The sequence below is a fragment of the Equus caballus genome, chromosome 9 (genome assembly GCF_041296265.1).
Source record: "Equus caballus isolate H_3958 breed thoroughbred chromosome 9, TB-T2T, whole genome shotgun sequence".
Lineage (NCBI taxonomy): Eukaryota > Metazoa > Chordata > Mammalia > Perissodactyla > Equidae > Equus > Equus caballus.
Window position 1 is genome coordinate 29,378,261 of NC_091692.1, and position 19,806 is coordinate 29,398,066.

At 55.3% G+C, this 19,806-nt stretch overlaps 2 protein-coding genes across 3 annotated transcripts; both read left to right on the forward strand.

Moving 5' to 3' along the window:
- Positions 1-1,292: 1,292 nt before the first annotated feature.
- On the forward strand, positions 1,293-9,058 carry LOC138915529 (ral guanine nucleotide dissociation stimulator-like). The gene is made up of 9 exons (XM_070222239.1): positions 1,293-1,490; positions 1,929-2,039; positions 2,909-3,099; positions 4,552-4,664; positions 4,798-5,144; positions 5,922-6,137; positions 6,497-6,600; positions 7,097-7,163; positions 8,693-9,058. The coding sequence occupies exons 1-9, from the start codon at positions 1,356-1,358 to the stop codon at positions 9,056-9,058; spliced, it is 1,650 nt and encodes a 549-aa protein (XP_070078340.1). The 5' UTR covers positions 1,293-1,355.
- Positions 9,059-9,101: 43 nt separating this feature from the next.
- On the forward strand, positions 9,102-11,285 carry LOC138915535 (ral guanine nucleotide dissociation stimulator-like). 2 transcript variants are annotated; one of them, XM_070222255.1, is made up of 5 exons: positions 9,102-9,239; positions 9,804-9,836; positions 10,202-10,323; positions 10,530-10,633; positions 10,959-11,285. In XM_070222255.1, the coding sequence occupies exons 1-5, from the start codon at positions 9,222-9,224 to the stop codon at positions 11,114-11,116; spliced, it is 435 nt and encodes a 144-aa protein (XP_070078356.1). In that variant the 5' UTR covers positions 9,102-9,221; the 3' UTR covers positions 11,117-11,285. The 2 variants fall into 2 exon arrangements, with proteins under 2 accessions (XP_070078356.1, XP_070078355.1); XM_070222254.1 differs by lacking the exon at positions 10,959-11,285 and having other exon boundaries at positions 10,530-10,923.
- Positions 11,286-19,806: the final 8,521 nt, after the last annotated feature.

Sequence of the window (19,806 nt, forward strand, 5' to 3'; positions counted from 1 at the left end):
GGGGGGCGGTTAACAGGGCCAGATCAGGGAACCCGGTAGTCTGCGTTCATTTGGGTTTCTCTCTCACAACATTGCTCCCAAAAGTTGCACCTCTGAAGTACGAATATTGAACTTCTCCCGGTTTCCGTGGTCCAGGCATTGGGCACGGCTTAGCTGGGAGCCTCTGCCTCCAGGTCTCCGTGAAGCAGGACCTTCAGTCTCAACTGAGGCTAGACTAGGGGAGGATTTGCTCCCAAGTCACTCACACGGGTGGTGTCAGGAGTCATTGGGACTGAGAGTCTGAGTTTCCACGTGACTGTTGGCTGGGCACTCCCTCAGATCTCTCCTCCCTTGGCCTCTACATAGGGCAACTGAAATCATCGCCACTTGCTATCTCATTTCCAGAAATGTGACAGAGAGAGCGCTCAAGAGATGGAAACAGAGGGGGAGATAAAGGGAGGGAACTCAGGAAAGCAAGCAAGAGGGAAGTGACAGAGTTTTTGTAATTAAAACTGGGATGTGACATTCCATCAGCTGGGCTGTATTCTATCGCTCAGAAACCAGTTACTCAGGATGTAGTGGTTCCACAAGGATGTGCACAGCAGGAGGGAGGGAGCGCTGGGAGCCTTGGTGGAGGCTGCCCACCACATAGGCCGACAATGAGGCGCTTGGGTCTGGTTCTAAGGCCAACAGGAGACTGGGAAAGGTTGAATGCTAGTGAATGACAATATCTGAATTTCCTCGAACTTCCAACCCTTGAAGGTGCAGACCTGACAATGAGCCCCCAAGGGGCAGTGACTTTTCCCAAATCACACGGCTGGAATCCAGGCCTGTTTGGAGAGGTATTCCCGACTGCATCCACCCCTTCTTGTAATTCTTCCACCTCTAAGTTCGGGGACCAGACCCAGGTGGCACCACCTCCCAGATACGGGAGGCGTTACCACATGTCCACCCGAAGACGTCCCTAGGAATGTGTTTCTAGCGCCATCCCATCGTGCAGGTTGGGAGACTGGGGAGGCCCTGAGAGGCACAGTGGCTTTTCCAGGACACAGAACTGCTAGGAAAAAGGAGATCCGAACTGGGCGCTCTCTCTTCAAAGCTGGGGCGCTGGTTCCGATCCCAAGGAGCTGTGGGGAGGGCTGTGATGGAACTTTCTGTACAGCTCGGGAGATGACACGGGCAAGGAGGGTGAGCGGTCAACAGCCCCGAGGGGGCTTTGGGTGGGTCTGATGGAGGGAAGGGCCCCCCATCCTGGAACCTTGGAGACATGACCTCACTTCCTTGGCGACCGACCCCAACAGAACTTAGAACTCTGGTCACCAGGCAGCCATTTTGTACACATAGCCCATTTGACCAGAGACACTCGACACAGGAGGATGTGTTCATGTATCCCCTCTTTGCGAGGCTCTGGCGCACGGAAAGCCAAGAACGACAATCTTTTCCGTCGCTGTCGACATTGGCTGAGACCGCACCTCCAAGACCTCGGGCCGTTCGGAAGAAGGAACCCTCAGGTAACAGAAGGCAGCCCAGGGCGGGCCACTCCGGGTCAGGCCACAAGTGTGATCCCACCCTCCCATGCGGGCAGCCCCACACCCCTTGACCCTTATTGTGTGTGTGTGTTGGCGGGCATGGAGTGACGGAAGGCAGGGATGAGCGTGGAGCTACCCTGGACGGGAGCAGACGGTTAGGGCTTGGAAGCCTGGCGGTATGTCGTGTTCATATCCCAGGTGGTGGCTGGCAGGATGGAAGGTGAGTGCTGGGGGCCAAGCTGCCCTACCCGTAGGTGAATCCCAAGCCCATGAGGTGTCATCTCATTCGCTCCCTCTCTGGAGGTCTATGCGGATGCCCCTCAGTCTGTGCTCGGTGTGCGGGAGAGTTTTCCCCCTGTGGGCAAGTGCAGGCAGGCCCCTGCTACCTGCCGCCGCGGCCACCGGACGCTGTCTTTGCAGAGCTCCACCCAGGAGATGGTCCAGGAGCTGGCGCATGGGTCCTACGGCTCCATCTCCCTGGACAGGGGGCAAGTGCAGCAGACCGCCGACCTTGCCCGGGGCTGGACTGAGGTGAGAGTGAGTGACACCCGGGGCCCTGAGGTCACCGGGGTGTGTCCACAATCCAGATTCAAATCTAGAGCCCTCCCCTGGACCCGCCCAGGGCTTTCCCACTGGAGTGTCCCAAGGGCCCAGTCCCAAAGGCATCTGGACTTCCACGCCTCCTCACCAGCTACCTAGGAGGGTGGGAAGTCGCTCTTTCCTAACCCTAGGCGGAGTAGACAAAACACTGATGTTTGCGCTTCACACTCGGCCAGGGGCATCTTTGAAATTTGCCATTTTCTGAATCTGAGACCTCTGTAACGAGGGTCTCAAACCTCCCTTTCGTGTCAAAGAAAGAAAAACCAGCGTCCTTTCTTGTAGTCAGCCAGATCCTCACAGCGTCTGTCTGCCTGTGCACTGTCTCCCGACTGGGGAGGGCTGAGGTTCCCCCCAGACATTTCCCTTCATGTCAGGAGCACATGAAGCCTCAGGTGGGGGAGCGGGGGAGTCCTGCAGCCCTGGCTTAGGGCGGTTCTCAGTTCCGACCCACAGCACCCTGAGCAGCCACTTGGCAGCCCGAAGCTTCCATCCTCTCATCTCTAGAATGGGGATGTTTGTGTTGGATTCGCTGGTTAGTGCTCTTAATGCACGCTTTGGTGCGGGGCGGTCTGTCCTTGCCAAGCCAACCAAGTGTCCTGAGGAACTCATCGTATAATCCTCCCCTGCCCAAACTCAAATTGGACTTTTCAAGCTTGGAAACCGGTTGGCTGTGGGCAATCCTGTCCCTCCTCTGCACACATCCCTGAGGGGCTCACAGTTCCTGGGGGACCTCCAGACCTTGACTTCCTGGAGGTTCACGCTGGTGCTGGTGCCTCTGTGTCCTTCCTCATCTCACCCAGCGTGGAGAGTCACTCGGGCAGCGGAATGAGGCCTGCAGGATGCGGGCACTCCAGGCAGGCCTGCTGGAGAGGCTGCCGCAGTCCATAGGACCAGCCTTGGTGCCTCGAAACATGGCCAACGTCACCACCATCATGTTCAACTGCGCGGCTGTCCTCACCTCCCACGGGGTCCTGGACCACCTACTTGCTACGTGAGTGCCCAGCCCCTCCTCAGCACAGTGGTGACTCTGCCCCCTGCCAGCTGTGTGTCTTGGAAACGGCCCTCCATCTCGCTGAGCTTCGATTGCTCCTCTGCAAAGTGGAGTGGGAAAGGATAAACTTCATCGGGTTCTGGTGGGCACGAATGGGATGAGCCACGGCAGGTGCTTCTCTGGGGCCTGGCTCTACAGAAGGGGCTGAGAGACGTGCCGTGGTTGTTCCTGGTTATTCTTTCCCTCTCCCCGATGAAGAGCAGTCTGCTCCCCCATCGCTGGGATGGGCCCTTTCTGAGTTTGCAAAGGCACACAGAAAGCACTCTGGCAGGGAGTGTGGGATTCCATCCAGCTGGTCGTGGGGAGGGTCCTCGGAGTAGCCAAGGAGGGGTCTCCGGGGCCGCAGAGGGGCCCCAGGCCCACTCAGCTACCGGGGATGCTTCTGGTTGGAGTTCATTCGAGAACACTGTATATTAAGCACCTGTGACATGCAGGAGCTTTAGAGACACTTGGCACAACGCAGTGAATGAAGCAGACACAGCCCCTGGACCCCCCCAGCAGCCTGAGACTCAGATAGTCACACACCATATCATCCACAGATCCTGTCCCCCGCCTGTCCCAGGGGATGCCCTCCTATGCTCCTTTACGACTGGAGGCCTCTTCCCACGGTCTCATGCATGATGGACCCCAGCGCCAACTGAAGACCTGAGTGTTCTTTGAGTGCCAGACGAGGGCCTCCTGTCTCCACAGAACAGGGCTGGGGGAGAACAAGAGGACAGAGGACTGTGGCTGGGGCGGGCCCGGCACAACTCTGATCTCACTCATCTTTTGATTCCTCTGGGAGGGCTGAGGTCTGATGGCTTCTACTCCAAGGGGACAGGAGTGAAAGAGAGCTGTGGGTGGGGTCCCAGAGCCCCTGGGAACCAGAGGGGAGGCTGGCTTGAGCTGTTCCCTAGCGACCCATCCCCACCACAGTCCCGCCTCCCTCCGCTTCCCCTTCTCCATATCCACCCCTTTTGACCACCACCAGCAGGCCCAGAAGAGAAGGGGTGTTAGCGAGCTGCTCACACATCGGCCTCAGTCCTCAGTCCACTTGCACAAGGGCGTGGAGGGCTGGGCTGGACTGTGTCCGGGCTCTTTGCGAGAAGAGTGGCAGTGGGAAGAAGAGACTCACACAAACCCCGTGTTCCACCTGCTGGATGAGCAGGCCTGCCACTGCCAGGATGGCCACACAGGAGTCAGCGCCGGGGTGGGATTCCCCCCTGGTGGAAAGGGGCAGGCATAGGGCCCAGACCCAAAGCAGGGTGCCTTGGGAGGACAGTGTGCAAGTGACGGCCAGGCCTCTGGCTCTGTGGCCCAACTGCTTCCGCCCAGTACCACGTCTTCTATGGTGGGAACCTGGCTGGACCCAATGCAGGATTTCTGGGAGCCCACGCCCTTTCCCTCTTTCAGGATGCGGCTGGCCTCTCCGCGTGTCATCTGGCCTGGGTCGCACCTGGGAGGCCCTGCCTACCTTCCCCAGGTCCAGCTGCAACATCTGGGGCCCAGGAGGGCAGAGCTGGAAGGTGAGGGGACTGCAGTCTGGGAAGACTGTCTGCGGTGGGGTTCATGGGCTGGGGTTCCCTTCAAGACAGCGGAGTCTCTCCTGTCTTGTAAAGTCGGGTACGTAGCTGAAACTTTCTCTTTCTCCTGCTGCAGCGCCAGTTCCAGAGCTCCTGCCGGCTCTAGAGCCAGAGCAAGGGCCAGCTCCGGGGCCAGAGGCAGCTCCAGCTGTAGTTCCACCGTCCGCGCCGGAGCTGGAGGCAGCCTCACCACCGGCAGCCTCACCTCCATCGGCCTCTCCAGGGCCGGAGCGAGCGCCATCAGCTTCAGCCCCAGTGCCAGCTTCTGAGCTGGAGCAAGATGCGCCATTGACTTTTGGACGAACTCTGCCTCCAGCTGCCGAAGTCACCGCAGAAGTGAGCGCCGAGCTGAGAGAGGAGAGGCCTAAGCTGCTGGACTTCCCTCCGAAGCTGGTGGCCGAGCAGCTGACGCGGATGGATGCGGTGAGCAGCGGGGCTCTTGGGCTAGGTGGGGCCCGCCTTGGTGGGCCATCAGCTGCCCCAGACCTCCTGTTCCCTCAGCCGCAATCCAACGATGTGGGTGCAAGTCACAGCTCCCCCACTTACCCACCGGGTGACCTGGGCCACCTTCTGGCCCCCAAGTCTTGCTGTCCCCACATGGACAGTAGAGAGCACACTAAGGGCACCTGCTGGGCAGAGTGGCTGTGCAGATGGAGGAGGTCGAACAGAGAGGAAGCGGGGCAGAGAATAGCCCTCTGGTGGGGGAGGGAAGCTCACTGGAGTGCTGCCAAGTCCTGGGTCACTCACCCATCGGCCCAGGAGGCCTCAACAGCCTCCGTACTTGTTAGACACCTAGTGCGTCCTTACCTACGTGGAAGACAGGCAAACAAAGCCCACGGTTGTTGCTGCCTCGGGGGAACGTGCATCTGAAAGGGGAGTGGGACCAGAGGGTGATGGGAACGGGTGGAAGATGCCCCTTGAGATGGGCAGGTGTGAGCCGTGTTCTGGTGCTTGGGGGAAGCAAGACTGGGCTGCGAGCCAATGGGACTTCTCTTCCCCGCCCCTAGTGGGTCCTCGGTCATCCTGCGCTGGGCGGCCTCAGTGGACACACACAAAACCCAGAGACTCCCAGAAGCTTCAGGCCACCTCCTCAGGTTCCTGAGCTGCAGCTGACCAGTGCCTCCTGCCTGGGGCTGTGGGGGCCTGCAGACTCTGAGCTCGGGTGTGGCAGGGTCAGGTGACAGTCCCCATCCTCCCCAGGAGCTGTTCAAGAAGGTGGAGCCCCGCCACTGCCTGGGTTTTGTGTGGTGCCAGCGGCCCAATGGGAGCAAGGAGTACCTGGCTCCCACCGTTGGGGCCACCATCAACCAGTTTCTTCACGTGTCCGGGTGTGTCATCACGACGTGCCTTGGGGACCTCAGCATGACGGCCCAGGACAGGGCCAGAGTCGTCGAGCTGTGGATTCAGGTGGCCAAGGTAAGCAGTGGCAGGGCCCAGGGAGCCCCTCCCTGGAGTCAGGGGGACTGCCCCTTCTCCTCTCGCAGCTTTCAGCCTTGAAGTCGGTGGTCTGGGCCTCGGCAAAGTCCTAGGCCCCTTGCTGCCAAGGGCCTGCTGACCTTGAGTGCTGGTCCCAGTGGTGGGAAGCTCCCTTCCCGCCCTGGGTTGAGCTAAAATCTTCCTGCCCGCGAGCGTTACTCATCAGCTCCCAGGTGTGCCCTCCCTCGCTTCCCTGGGCATCTGCCTCATCCAGGACAGCAGAAGCCCATGAGGGGACACAAGCCAGAGGAAGCAGGGCTCCAGCCCGCCGTCGCAGCTCATTCCCTTCCCTTCCTCAGGAGTGCCGAGTCCTTGGAAATTATGCGTCCCTGCGTGCCATCGTGTCTGCTCTGCAGAGCCCCTCCATCGGCCGTCTGCAAAAGACATGGGGACGAGTTGCCAGGTGGGTAGGCCGTGCTCCATCCAAGCACCACCAGGGCGGACCAGACATCCCCCGTACGACTGCCATGGACCCCTCATTCAGCTAGGACCATCTGGGAGGCAGCGGACCCTAGGGATGGGGACTGGCCTCCTTTCTCGGGTCTCTGAGACTCTCTGAGACCCTAGGCAGTGGTTCTGCTTCAGGAGTCAGGTTCCCCCCTTGGCACATCCTGGACTGAGCCACACTGGAGATTTCCAAGGGTGTACTTCGCAGCAACGGAGCCCTCATCGGCAACCAACACTGTTAGAAACAATGTGCTCAGTCGGAGTGGGAATGGAGGCCCCAGGTGACCACAGGAGAGCCTCCACCCGAGTCCCACGGTGACCTCAGAGCTCCGAAGAACCCAGGGAAAACCCTCGTCCAGGCCCCAGGCCCTTTGAACCTTCCGGGTTCTCAGCAAAAGGCATTTCGCCTTCAACCGCCCCGGGTTTTCTTTCCTCCTTTCCTCTCCCCTCAGGAAGAGCTCTCGAAAGTTGAAGAGGTTCATCAAAGACCAGTGGGTGAGCAGGAGGCAGCTGGTGAAGGTAAGACGGAGGCTGCGCATCTGGAAGGAGGGGGAGCGAGAGGGGAGGGGACCCGGCAGGATGAGCTTTGGTTCTCCTGTCACGTGAAGTTGGTCAGGAAAAGATGGACAGGAAGAGGGATGTGCTAGCTCCATGGGCGGGTGGGGGCAGTTTGGGACAGGAGGCCAGGGGCATGGGATAGAATGGTGCGGGCTGGACTGTTCCAGGAGGCTGAGGACCTGGCAGAAGGTGCCGGTGTCTGGCTTCCATGCTGCTCCATCAGCTGCCCTGCATCTTCCTCCTGGCCACTGGCTGGAGCGAGTGGGCGGGCTTCCTCTCTTCCGAAGGCAGCCCAGTCTGTGCTCAGGAAGCCAGGGCCCACTGCTCCTTCTGTCTTCACTGTGCCTCGCAAGAGGGCACCCTGCCTGCCTGAGGGATGGGCACTGCCGGATCCCACGGGCCGGGGGCACTCAGGGGCTTCCCAGCCTTGGGACGGACACTGGACCCGGGACAGATCTGTGTCCCCTCGGTGACTCCCCACTCTGGCCCCTAAAGTGGGCGCTGCAGACAGTCCCAGTGGGATGCTCACCCAGGTCCTTGTTGGCGATGACATGTGCCCCGGAGGGCAAGGGCAAGTGCCCAGGGAACTGATGGCTTCTTCAGGGATCCTTCCTGCCCAGACGTCAGAAGTTTCCTCGTAAAACAGAAAGCAAATGCCACCCCGCAGTGCCCTGGCCGCCCCCTCCCCTGCTAGTCAGACGTGGCATTCGGGGTCCCCATCCTGAGCGGATGAAGAAAGAATTCTGTGCAGGGGAACTCCCTGAGGGGATCCTAGGGAGCTGAGGGCTTTAGCAAGGCCTTGGCCTCGGCCTGGGATCAGAGACTCCTGGGGGTTGGGGCTGGCAGAAGCCACTAGACCAGGCCTCCTGAGACACCTCATCTCCCTCCATCCATGGCTCGGCCCAGCTGGGGGCCCGAACACAGCCTGAGAGTCCCGAGGACAGCACTGTGGTCAGCGGCTGGGCAGAGGGTGGTGTGAAGGCAGAGGAGACAGGGGCCTGTGGCTGGGAGGGGGAGCAGCCTCTCCTCTGGGGCCCCCTGAGCAAGTCCCTGCCCCTGTGTGGGCCTTGGTCTCCTCATCTGGGAGCCAGAGGGAGATGAGCCGCGGCGCAGGCCTCACAGTGGGTGACGAGGCTCAAGGGTGGGGAGGAATGTGGGGAGCTTAGACCTGGCTCCAAAGGCAGGCTTGAGCGGAGAGCAGTGATGACGGTCAGATGACGCTTGGGCCTCAGGAGACTGTGGGAGGCAGACAGAGTTCCTCAAACTTTCCGGACGAGGTAACAGGTTCAGGGAGGCCTGGGCGGGCCCAAGGTCACACAGGAGTGAGTGTTGGAGCTGGGATGGCTCTGGAGTCAGAGCACCCTGGAGGTGGGAGCCGCAGGGGCACCAGGTGACTGGGGCCACATGTCCAGGGTCCCCGATCTGGGAGGGGTCTGGGAGGACTCTTGGAGGGCAGCATCGGCTCACTGGCCCTGTCAACACCCTGGCAGGAGGCGACCTCTCTGTTGACCAGCCTGGAGGCGGGCCCCATAGGTGCCCAGAAGGTAAGGGTGCCTGTGGAGGAGGGGCCCAGGAGTCGCAGGAGAGGGGACTCCCCTTCCTATCCGGAGGTCTCTACCAGCAGAGAGGGAGCCTTTCTCCTCCAGCCCTGCTCCTGGTGCCACAGACCTGAAATGCCTGCATTGGAAGTGACCAGGAGGAGGCCTGGAACGGATGGGCGCACAACGGATTTGGGACAGGGAGGGGCGGGGACCACGGACCCTGGGTTTTGCCAGAGCCGGCTGCTGGGAGGTGCCTGGAGGAGTTTGGGGTTCCTGGAGGAGAGAAGAGGAGGAAATTGGGGGGAGGCCGCCTAGGTGGGTAGCTTGGGCTGGGCAGGAGGCTGGGGTGAGGAGTGGAGGAGAGGTCTTTGACGGCTCCTGAGAGCGGGATCTCATCACCATCTCCACCCCGCTGGCACAGGGGCTCGTCCCCTTCCTTGGCACATTCCTCAATTACCTGCTGCTGCTGGACACCAACATGGAGGATTACCTGGAGGTGAGTGAGCCTGGAGGTGGGGCTGGGGATCAGGATTCGGAGATTTGGGAGGAGAGACTTGCACTGAGGCCTGAGCTCGCAACCCTTGGCAAAGTCCTCTCGTGAGGGCCTCACAGCCACCCCGGGAGCTGGGTGTCATGCCCATCTCAGTGATGAGTGAATATAGGATCCAGGTGAGCCGCCAGTCCAGGCTGCCTGACTGCGGAGCTGCTGGAGGGTGTGTCTGAGCTGGACTCAGCCTCTCCCTCAGGCCCCGCCCCTGCAGGGAGTGAAGCCAGGCCCCTCCAAGGCAGGAAGCACACGAGTGGCTGAGCATCCCTTCCTGCCTGAGGCCTCAGTCTGTCTGTCTGTCAGAGAGGGCTGTCTTAGAATGTCCCTGAGCCATAGCCTCGTGGCCTCCTTGCTCTGGAGCTCAGAGTCTTGCCCGGGACCCATTCCCGTTTCTGGTAGCGCCTGCTCCCTGGTCAACCCTGCTGGTAGTGCAACCTGAGACAGGGTGGAGACGGGAGCTAGCTATGGGCTAAGGGGGCTGTTGCTCATGGACTTTGGCTCTCTGCCTTCCAGGGAAATGAGATCAATTACAAGAAAAGGAGTGAGGTGAGCAGCTGTGGCCTCCCCGTGCGGAGGGTGGGGCTGTGGCAATCAGAGACTCCTCCGGGGAAGACCTTCTCTGGCCCGATGCCTTGGGCCTTGCTTTTCTTGGGAGAGTTCGGCACCCAGAGCTGGGAAAGGCGTCCCATTGGTGCGTGGGGGAAGGGGCTGGCACCAAGGACACCTTCCTGCAGGAGGAGCTATTTCAAGCCAACTGTGAGAACGAGCAAGTCCTGCACGGAATTGGAGGGAAGGAGGGTTCCCATGTGGGCCAAGACCCCAGACCAGCTCCTTGACCCTCTTCTCACCTGTCTGAGTCCCCAGCACGGTCCCCCACCCAGGCCCCGTCTGCATCATGTCCTTTCTCCCAGGAATTCAAAGTCACTGAGCAGATCTTCCTGCTCCAGGAGGCAGTCCATCTTTACCACATTGAGGCTGAGGAGCGATTTGGGGCCTGGTTCGAGGCCATGGAGCCCCTCAGCGAGGATGAGAGGTGAGGCGGGGCAGGAGTTGGTGAGGGCAAGGCGGACTCTCTCTGATGGCCAGCTCCAGGGAGCCCGTGCCCGTGGCTTCCGGGTCAGTCCCGGGGCTTGTCGCATGGTCACCCGTGGGGCCCTGGGACTCCAACTGCTGGCCGTCTCTGGGAGGGTCACCTGAGGTGTGGCTCCCGGTAGCTGAAAAGTCCCCTCTGTCCTTTAGCTACAGCCTGTCCTGCCACCTGGAGCCCCCACAGGAGAGGGCCGGCAAGATGCGCCGGTTTTTCCTGCCCAAGAAGAACCGCGCGTCTCTCAGCTCAGGGCTCGGTGAGTGTCCAGACAGGCAGGGACTGAAGCCAGGGGCTCCGGAAAGCTTCGGGCTAAGCACGGGCCTAGGGAGATGGACAGCCGGCACGGGGATCCCAGCTCCACTGCTGACCAGGCCTGTGAGGGACAATTCCCTTGACCTTTGTGGGACTCAGCTTCCTCTTCTGTGAAATGGGTGAAGCGAAATGCCAGCTCCCATGTCAGGGACAATGGGGTAGTGTTGACTGAACACTCAGGACAAGGTTTGGAGCAGAATGCAGTGGGGCTGAGGTGTTGGGCTGGGATACTGGTGTGACCCCCCCAATCATCAGTGTCTTCTCTTCAGTCACCAGACCCCTGACGCAGAACCCAGCAACAGTGGCAGATCCCGGTCCTTCCAACAGCTCGAGTGCAGCCTGCTCTTCAGCGGCGGGGACGCGGCTGGGAAACACGCGGGGCCCCAGGCCGGCTCCTCCCATGCTGATGGGGAGAAGAACATTCTAAGCCTTTTCCTGGGAGCCCTGGAGCCCAAGAGGGAGGGGACGACCCCACCCCACAGGCCTGGCAGCTCCACCCCAGCGCCTGTTTACCACTTGGGAAGGGGCCGTATTTCTTTCGTGTTAGTAGTTAGTGCTAGTTTTGAATTTGATGTTAAAATCCTGTTTCTGTTCCAGCCTGCGAGTCACGGTCTGGTTCTTTCCCCTCCTGTGCTCGTGTCAAGGAGACACAGACTCTCGCGTTCCTCCTGGAATGAAGAAATCTTGCAGGGTCTCGGCTTATTGTATGTGAGAGAAGGGAGAAGGGCCAGGCCCCTCCCTGGATACTGAGGGACACCTCCGCGCCCCCCCTTACTCAGAGGACGGCTTCATTTCAGTGTGGTTCACGTGGGCCAGGAGCAGAGACAGCACCCAGAGCTCCTGGCATTTAGAGGGTGGAGGTACTTTCACAGGCAGAGCAACAACCACTGGAATGCGGGTGTCTTTAAAATGGCACGGGCCAGCACCACGACCTGCCCCAGGACAGTGGCTGCTTTTCCACCCCTTTGGAGGAGAGGCCACGTTTTCGGCTTCTCTTGTGGAGGTTCCTCTTCACCAGATGTTAGGAACTTGTCGTTTTCTAATGAGGCTCTGGACAGCAGCAGCTCTAAGTGCAGAGAACGATGTAAAAGCTCAAAACGTGCATGTGGAGGGTCAAGGCCGGAGAAGGTCATGTGCAGATGGACTAAGGGCAGGCAGGACCCTCCCTCCCCCGGCCCCTCTGGGGGCTCCATGTTCACCCTTCACCTGGATTGGAATCCTCTGGGATCCTGGTCCACGGCTCTGAATTCCTTTCCCTGCAAGTTTGGTATCCAGGGGGACAGATCTGTGATGCAGCTTTGAAGGCTACATCTGGGCATCCTTCCCGACGCATCACTGCTCCTTGTCCACCAGGATTTCCTGCCTCCGTGCACTTCCTTCTGCAATTCTTGGAAGGGCAGAAATTCCCTCGAATGCCTCGGCCTCTCTGTCCCGTACCTCGTGGCCACTCCTCCCTGGCAGGGTCTGACGGATCACGGGTGGAGTCTGCTTTGCAAACATTAGATACCCTAATCCTGGCCAAAGAATGACCTATACTCTCCCTCGCTGCCCAGGGTGACATCTGGGCCCCTGTGGTTCTGAGGTGTGTGGTCTCAGGCAATCACCTGTTCACACACTCAGGCATGTTGTTTCTGACTCATCCTAACGGGGCAGGAGGACCTGAGCCTATAAACCATGCAGCCCCTCGGAGGGCTGTGTTCTCTTGCCCAGCCTTATGCTCCGTTTATGGTGTGGGTGTGAACCTTTCCCGTTGGAAGCTTTCAGAGATGAGTCGTGAGAGGAGGGTGGTTGAGGGGTCCAGCAGGGAACGCAAGCAAACGGATGACGGGTAAACACAGCCTGACAAAATTAAAACACTTAAATGGTTCCAGTCTGGTGGTGAGCAGACACTGCTCCGAGCTCACTCCAAGAACCCACCCGGTGACCAGGAGCTAGAGGGTTACCACCTGGCATTTTGAACGCCCCCCCCCCACCCCACCCCGGGAAAGACCCTGTAAGACTAGGACCACAGGAAGTGCTTGGCCCTTCTGAGTTCTCCCCTCCTTTCTGATGGCTGCAAGTGTCACCCAGACACACAGCAGCGTGAACCCTGCCAGGGAGGCCTCCTCAGTACGGCCAGCAGCTGAGGAGAAATGCTGGTTCCCAGCAGCCCAGGCCCTTCTTGGTATGGCACAGCCATCCAGGAAGGTGACTTTCTAAATGGAAGCCGGAGCCGGCTGTACCTTCCCGCCACAGAGAAAGAGAAGTGCCAAGTCCCAAGGCTAGTCCAGGCCCAGGAGGAAGACACCGTGTCCAAGGGGTTTCCCTCACAGGGCCGTGAGGCTCCTGAGAGCCGACCCTTTGGTTGCAGCGCTTTGTTTGTCATGAGCCTACCAGACGGCAGAGGACAATAACTCGCTGCCTCTTTGGGCTTCCAATGGCCAAAAATGAACTGATCGCCAGCAAAAAGAGGCCCACATGTGCAGCACCTGTATCTCATCAGTCTTTATGTTACTTTGATATAAATTTTAGAGAGAGAGCTATATATATATGTTCACTCACACACAAATATATCATGCACTCTAACTTATTCCAAACAGAATCAAGAAATAATACTCATACTCCTCAAATGCACGGTTTTGCAGCTGGTTCCCTCTCGGTAGCTGGTATTTATAAGCACCTTCTTCCAGGACCCATTTCATCTTCCCTTCGCCCTCCACAAACCCCGCGGCTGGTCATGGTGCTCTGCCTGGTTAGGGGACCATAACCTGCCTTCCTGAAGGGTCTGGGTCATGGCAGTCCTACCTGGATTGGATTCTGCTCATTCCCTGGGGACTTCAAGCCCAGGACGTGCTAGCCCACAAAACGCGGTCAGGAATCTCCTGAAGTCCACACGTGGGCTTCCTCCTCTCCAGGCTGAGGAGCAGAGGGAAGCCCGAGTCCCAGAGGAACACGAGGGCTCCAGACAGTGTCTGCTTTGCATGTCAAGATGGAGAAAACTCAGGGGAAACTCTGAGGGTGAAGCAAGGCAGTCCGTTGTCATCATTCTCTGCACTGAATCCACCCAGACGGTTCCAGCAGAGGCTCCACAACAAGCAGCCCCAAGCACCCAGGCGGGAGGCCGGCTGCGCTGTCCTGCCTGGGCTTGCCCAGTACATGCATGGTCTACATATTTTGCAAATGACCACAGCTGAAGATGCCCAAGGGCTAAGATTCACCCTGAGCTAACATCCATTGCCAATCTTCCTCGGTTTTTTTTTTTTTTTCCCTTGAGGAAGACTAGCCTTGGGCTAAGATCTGTGCCCATCTTCCTCTATTTAACACGTGGGATGTCTGCCACAGCATGGCCCGATAAGCGGTGTGAATGTCCACAACCGTGACCCGAACGTGCCAATGCCGGGCCTCCAAAGTGGAGTGGGCCAGTTTAAGCCCTGCGCCACCCTAGGTTATTTTAACACATCACTCTCAGAAACTGATAAATCTGTCACGTGAAGGTAAGCAATTCTAAAGAGGATTTCCATAATACTGCAAGCTCCATCCCTCCAATAGACAATCAAGTCCTAACAAGCAGCGGTTTATTGTCACGTTGCTGATGCCGGAAAAGGTCTCTGTTGACAGCACGATCCCTCAAAGGCCTTGTCCATTTCTGTGAATCCCATTTCCAGCACATAGAGATCTAAAGATTGAGGCAAATGTGGTCTTTCCTCCTTGCAACTCTGAATTAACATGCAATAAAGAGCAGAAAAATGGAGACCTGGAAGCAGACCTCTTATTTGAGAACAGAGATATACCAGCGCTTTTGAAATGATCTTTGGAGTCTACCGGAGTATTGCACAGAAGGAATGATCCATTCCGACTAGGTAGGTTTTACTGTGTCGCTGTGAGGGCGACAACGGAATCATCCCGCGAATCGGTAACTCTCTGTGACTTTCAAGCGCAGATAAATAATATACTTCGGAAAGGAAAATGCGAGAGCACCGTGAAACGGAAAGCCCTCCTTGCTCTACTCAGCTGAAATCCAGTCTCTCCTCCACAAGAAATCCCTGTCTATGCTTCCTACGTCCCACAGAGGAGTTTAATAAAAGAAAAGGATTGGTATGTCTTGAAGTTGCAAGAGCTCAAGCAAGAAAACGTGGGACCCTTCAAGGAGACGTCAGTGAAGTGCCGGGCTCCATCTCAGGGGCACCAGCGTCTCCTCTCTTTCCTGGTGCTGTCAGCACATCCTTCTTGGGCGCTCACTTTCTCTGCCTGGCTGCTGAGCCTGTCCACAATCGCTCTCTCCCGCCCTCTTCCCCGTCCCCTCCTGTTTGCTCAGATCTTCCACAGTCACCAGCAATTGTTGGCCGTGGAGCTATGGGATGCCCAGACCAGTTCCCAGAATCATCTCTGCCAAATCTGAGGAAGGGCAGGGGTGTGTATGGGACTGGACGGGGCACCCCCTGCGAGCGCACCCCGCAGGAATTCACCTCTGCTGCAAGGTGCAATTTTGCAAGGCTACGGCAAGTTCCAAAGGGCTTGCCACTTCTCTCCTGCCAGCAGACCTGTTGGGGCTGGTGCCACGTGCTCTCCCAGTGACCCCTCACTGCTGGGTGGGATGGCATTCTAGTAACTGGCCTTCTGAATATGTAACTGCGCATCCTCAAAGAGATGGGAATTCTTAATCCGGGCTTTGGTTTGGGTTGATTCCCACGATCACGCAGCTTCCTCTGCGAAGACTTGACCATCATCACTTCTTTTCCTCTCATCCTGTAAAAGTAATCATGAAACTGGACCCAAATGAGAAATGAAGCATGGCTTCTTAGGACAATTATCTCAGTTTCCCTGTACTTCCACCCTTCCTCTCTCCCTCTGGAGCTCTTCTGACCTGTGTCCCAGGACATCGTCAAGCAGATTTGGGTCAAGGACAGAAAGCTCAAGGTCAAAACTCAGGACTGCTCCAGATCAGTTTTCCTCCCCCGTCTCGTAACACCCCCTCCTTGTTTCAGTGTGATTTTATTCTCTTTTATTGCTCTTGCCATTCTCATCTGTGCAAGTCCTGGCACTCTCTCTGAGGACACGTGATCCCCCAGCTTACTATAGATCCCAATTCCCATCCTTTCTGTGTTTTCTGACTATTCCTTTGGTTAACCCATTGGCCAGTTGTTGCTCTTAGCCTCTTTAGGGTCTAAATCAATTGTGACATTATCAACTACCCCACTCTTAGCGACTCACTCCCAGGTCCTGACATTTACATAACCCAAACGATCATGTTCACAACTAAATAAGTTAGAGTCCAGCCCCATGGCTGAGTGGTTAAAGTTGCGTGTGTTCTGCTTCAGGGGCCTGAGGTTTGCGGGTTCAGATCCCAGGTGCAGACCTACTCCACTCATCGGCCACGCTGTGGAGGCATCCCACGGACAAAGGAGAGGAAGACTGGCACAGATGTTAGCTCAGGGTAATCTTCCTCCTAAATAAAGAAATAAACCCTTCAGAAAATGTATTCATCCACCACAAATTCCTGATTTCCAATATGTCTTCAAACATTCATACAGAAGATACCTGTTCCTTCAGATCGGAAGTGATGCCAGATCACCATGTCCTCACTTTAATTTCCTCGTGGACCTGTCAGTCCTACATTCCACGGACTGTGATCTCAATAATTTCCTTGAAATAATCAAAAATTCCTTACCACTCGTCTTATTTGTGTTGTAAAACTGGAAACCCGGGAGATCCTGATTATCTGCTTTGCCATTCTACTGCTAGTCTTATGATAACTGCTGAAGAAAAAGCACACAACACGATATTTTGTCATCACCATAAAGACAAAATCATCTGCATCAACTGGGAAGCATCCATAATGCCTGGACATTTTTTTTCTTTTTTCATCTCTCGGGTCAATAGCAAAAACACCAAGGCACTCAGTTAACAAATGGGCAAAGGAGTACAATAGCCATTTTTCCAAAGAAGACACACAAATGGCCAACAGCCACATGAAAAGGTGCTCAGCATCACTAATCTTTAGGGAAATGCAAATCAAAACCACAAGGAGATATCACTTGACACCGGTTAGGGCGGCTATTATCAAAAAAAGTAGAGGTGACAAATGTTGGTGAGGTTGTGGAGGAAAAGGAAGCCTTGCAACTGTTGATGGGAACGTAAACTAATACTGTAATGATGGAAAATAGTCTGGAGGTTCCTCTAAAAATTAAACCTAGCGTATAATGTAGCAATCTCACGGTATTGTGTTTTGTACTTCGAATTTCTAACAGAGTATATATTCTGTTAAGTGTTCTTAAAGCAAAATAATGATAATAGTAAAGGGGGTGGGAGAAAACTTTGGTAGATGATGGATATGTTTATGGCCTCGATGGTGGTGATGGTCTCATGGGTGGACACTTATGTTCAAATTCATCAAGTTGCATACGGAAAAGTATGACATCATTACCGATTCTTCTGCACCTTAAAACACAACATGTCCTCATCCAGAAAATGAATATTGACTACGTCTGGGGACAGACGTTAGTTAGACTTATCGTGGTGATTATTTCACGATACATGCAAATCATTATATTGTACAAATGAAACTAATATAAAGTATATGTCAATTATACCTCAATTAACAAGCGCACACATCATACAAGACTATTTGAACACTGTAAACGAGTTCAGTGAATCCCTGAAACTATCCCATCCCCAAATGTCACAGGAAGCAAGGAGGATGAAGTAAGATGGAAAGTTGTTGTGCAAAGCTGCATGCAAATTAAAATCCTTTAAGTTGCGTTCAGCTGCTGTCACTGCAAACCAAGACAAGCATGGACAGTCCTTGGTGAGTCAGCTTCCGGTCAGCTCTTCCCCAAGGCCCGGCAGTCATGCGCCCCTCCCCTAGTGGGTCACTCTGCTCTGTCCTCCAAAGTGGCCAGCAGGAAACCCTGGTAAGATTCTGGAGGACAGCCGCTTTCTATCCTAGATACTCACGTTTTAACAGACACTCGAGATGAAATGTCAAGACTTAAAAGCATAAGTGTCTATTTGTGTAGTGTAGGGTATAAGGGAAACCATAGGAGGTCTTTTCAGCATCTCTCAACTCATAATGCAAACATAGCCCTGTCTTCAGAAGGACTGTCCTTGGTCTTTGGTGCAGAGTAGGGCATGTCGCAGGTGGCACGAAGGACAGGTTGTAGCAGCACTATCCTCACTCCAACAGAACTATCTCACTGGACATGACCCCGTGGGTCTCCAAAATAAGTTACTGAACATAAAGAAAAAAACCTTTCTTGAGAGGGGCAATTTTACCGATCAAGGGAAAACTTCTGAATTTTCGCATCTTATAACAAATAAATGATATGTCCTATTCTATCCTAATGAGGTAGCATGGGTACTTCCATAATAAATACTTTTCATTTTCAGTTCAAACATGCTCAGCTGCTTTCAAAAACCAAAAAACCAAAACAGAAACCCAGGCATGTAAAATTAAGTGTTTTAACTTGATAAAGTACTAACACAGCAGTGGCTTCTAAGGGAAGAGCTTTCAAACGAAATGATCATTTTTGGTAATGACCGTAGAAGATGGTGCTATCGCTGTGAAAGGATGGAACCAATCCAGAACGAGCCAGCTTTTGATTAAGGACAACGGAATTGAATCAGATGCCAGAAATACTCACTTGGAAATCAAAGTCCCATCATCATCCCTGGAAGCATTTCTGGAACTTTCCCTTTGGACACAAATTTTTGTCTTCCAAAGGAGCAGACATAATACAGAGCAAATAGCAGACAGAGGAAGATGAGTCCCAGTTTGCCAGGCACCAAAAGGGAATTAGTGGCCCTGAGTCACATCTCTAGGAGCCCCACTGGGTGAGGGCTTTCACCAGGACCACACATGTCCACTCAGCAAGGGGAGTCCTCAGGGATGTTCACCTTACTCCCCAGCCCATCGAAACTGAAACAAGACAACCCAGAGAGAGAGAGAGAGAGAGCACATGTTAAATTCAATGAGTTGGGGGGCCAGCCCCACGGCCACGTGGTGGAGTTCCCGTGCCCCGCTTCAGCAGCCCAGGGTTCGGATCCTGGGCAGGGACATGGCACGGCTCATCAGGCCATGCTGAGAGGGCATCCCACATGGCACAACCAGAAGGTCCTACAACTAGGATACACAACTATGAACTGGGGAGGGGAGGTTGGGGAGAAGAAGAAGGGGAAGAAGAAGAAAAAGATTGGCAACAGATGTTGGTTCAGGCGCCAATCTGGAAAAGAAACAAAAAAAATCAAATGAATTGCTCACGTAGGGCACGCAAAGCGTCTAACTGTGAGGTGAAACAATGGAAAAACAAACTTACTGGCCTCCTGGCAGGAACCTTGTTCTTTAATGAGCACAGGCCTCGTGCTTCACTGTCTCATCCCCTGGGATGATGCTGTTTGGTGCGACAGAGGATGAACTTTCCCTGCAGAGGTCAACATGCATTTGTTTTTATAAAATCAGGATTCTGCTCTCTACTTTCATATCTCGGTTGTCAAATATCCACTGTGATTATAATCATTTTACAATTATTTGAGACAATTTCAAAGGTTACACAATATGCAATCAAAAGAATGTCCTAATTTGTTCCACAGTGGCCTGAAGGGAAAGTCACCAGACAACAGGCGGGGAGGGAAGGCTTACTTCAGCAGCAGTTTGAACAAAGGGATCTCGGAGGACCTGACGTTTTGAACTGAAACGGAGTATAGAGTAGGAATACGAGTGTGGATCCTGGGGCGGAGATGAAGGGTGACTGCTCAGTGTGCTCGCAGCAGCAGTGCTTGTTCTGTCAGGTGGTTCTGAGAGTTTGCGTTAAACATCACTCCCTGGATGTCAACTGTAGTCATCAGACGAGATCGGAGACTGAGAGGTGAAGGGGTGTCTAGTTGGCGAGGGGGAGTTAACAGCTTCCGTTGGAAATATGTTTGCTTAAGGTGCCTATAACATACACCTGGAGCATTATAGCTCAGAAATAAGATCTGGACGTGGTTTTTAGACATCGTCATCATAGAGATAACAGTGGAAGGCATTGAAGCAATAGAAGAAATGCACAAGAGTACTGAGACAACGTAGGGTCAATGGAGAGAATAGGGCTCACATTGAGTCCTGAGCTTTCGCAATAGTGCTGTGTGAGAAGGACCCTGTGA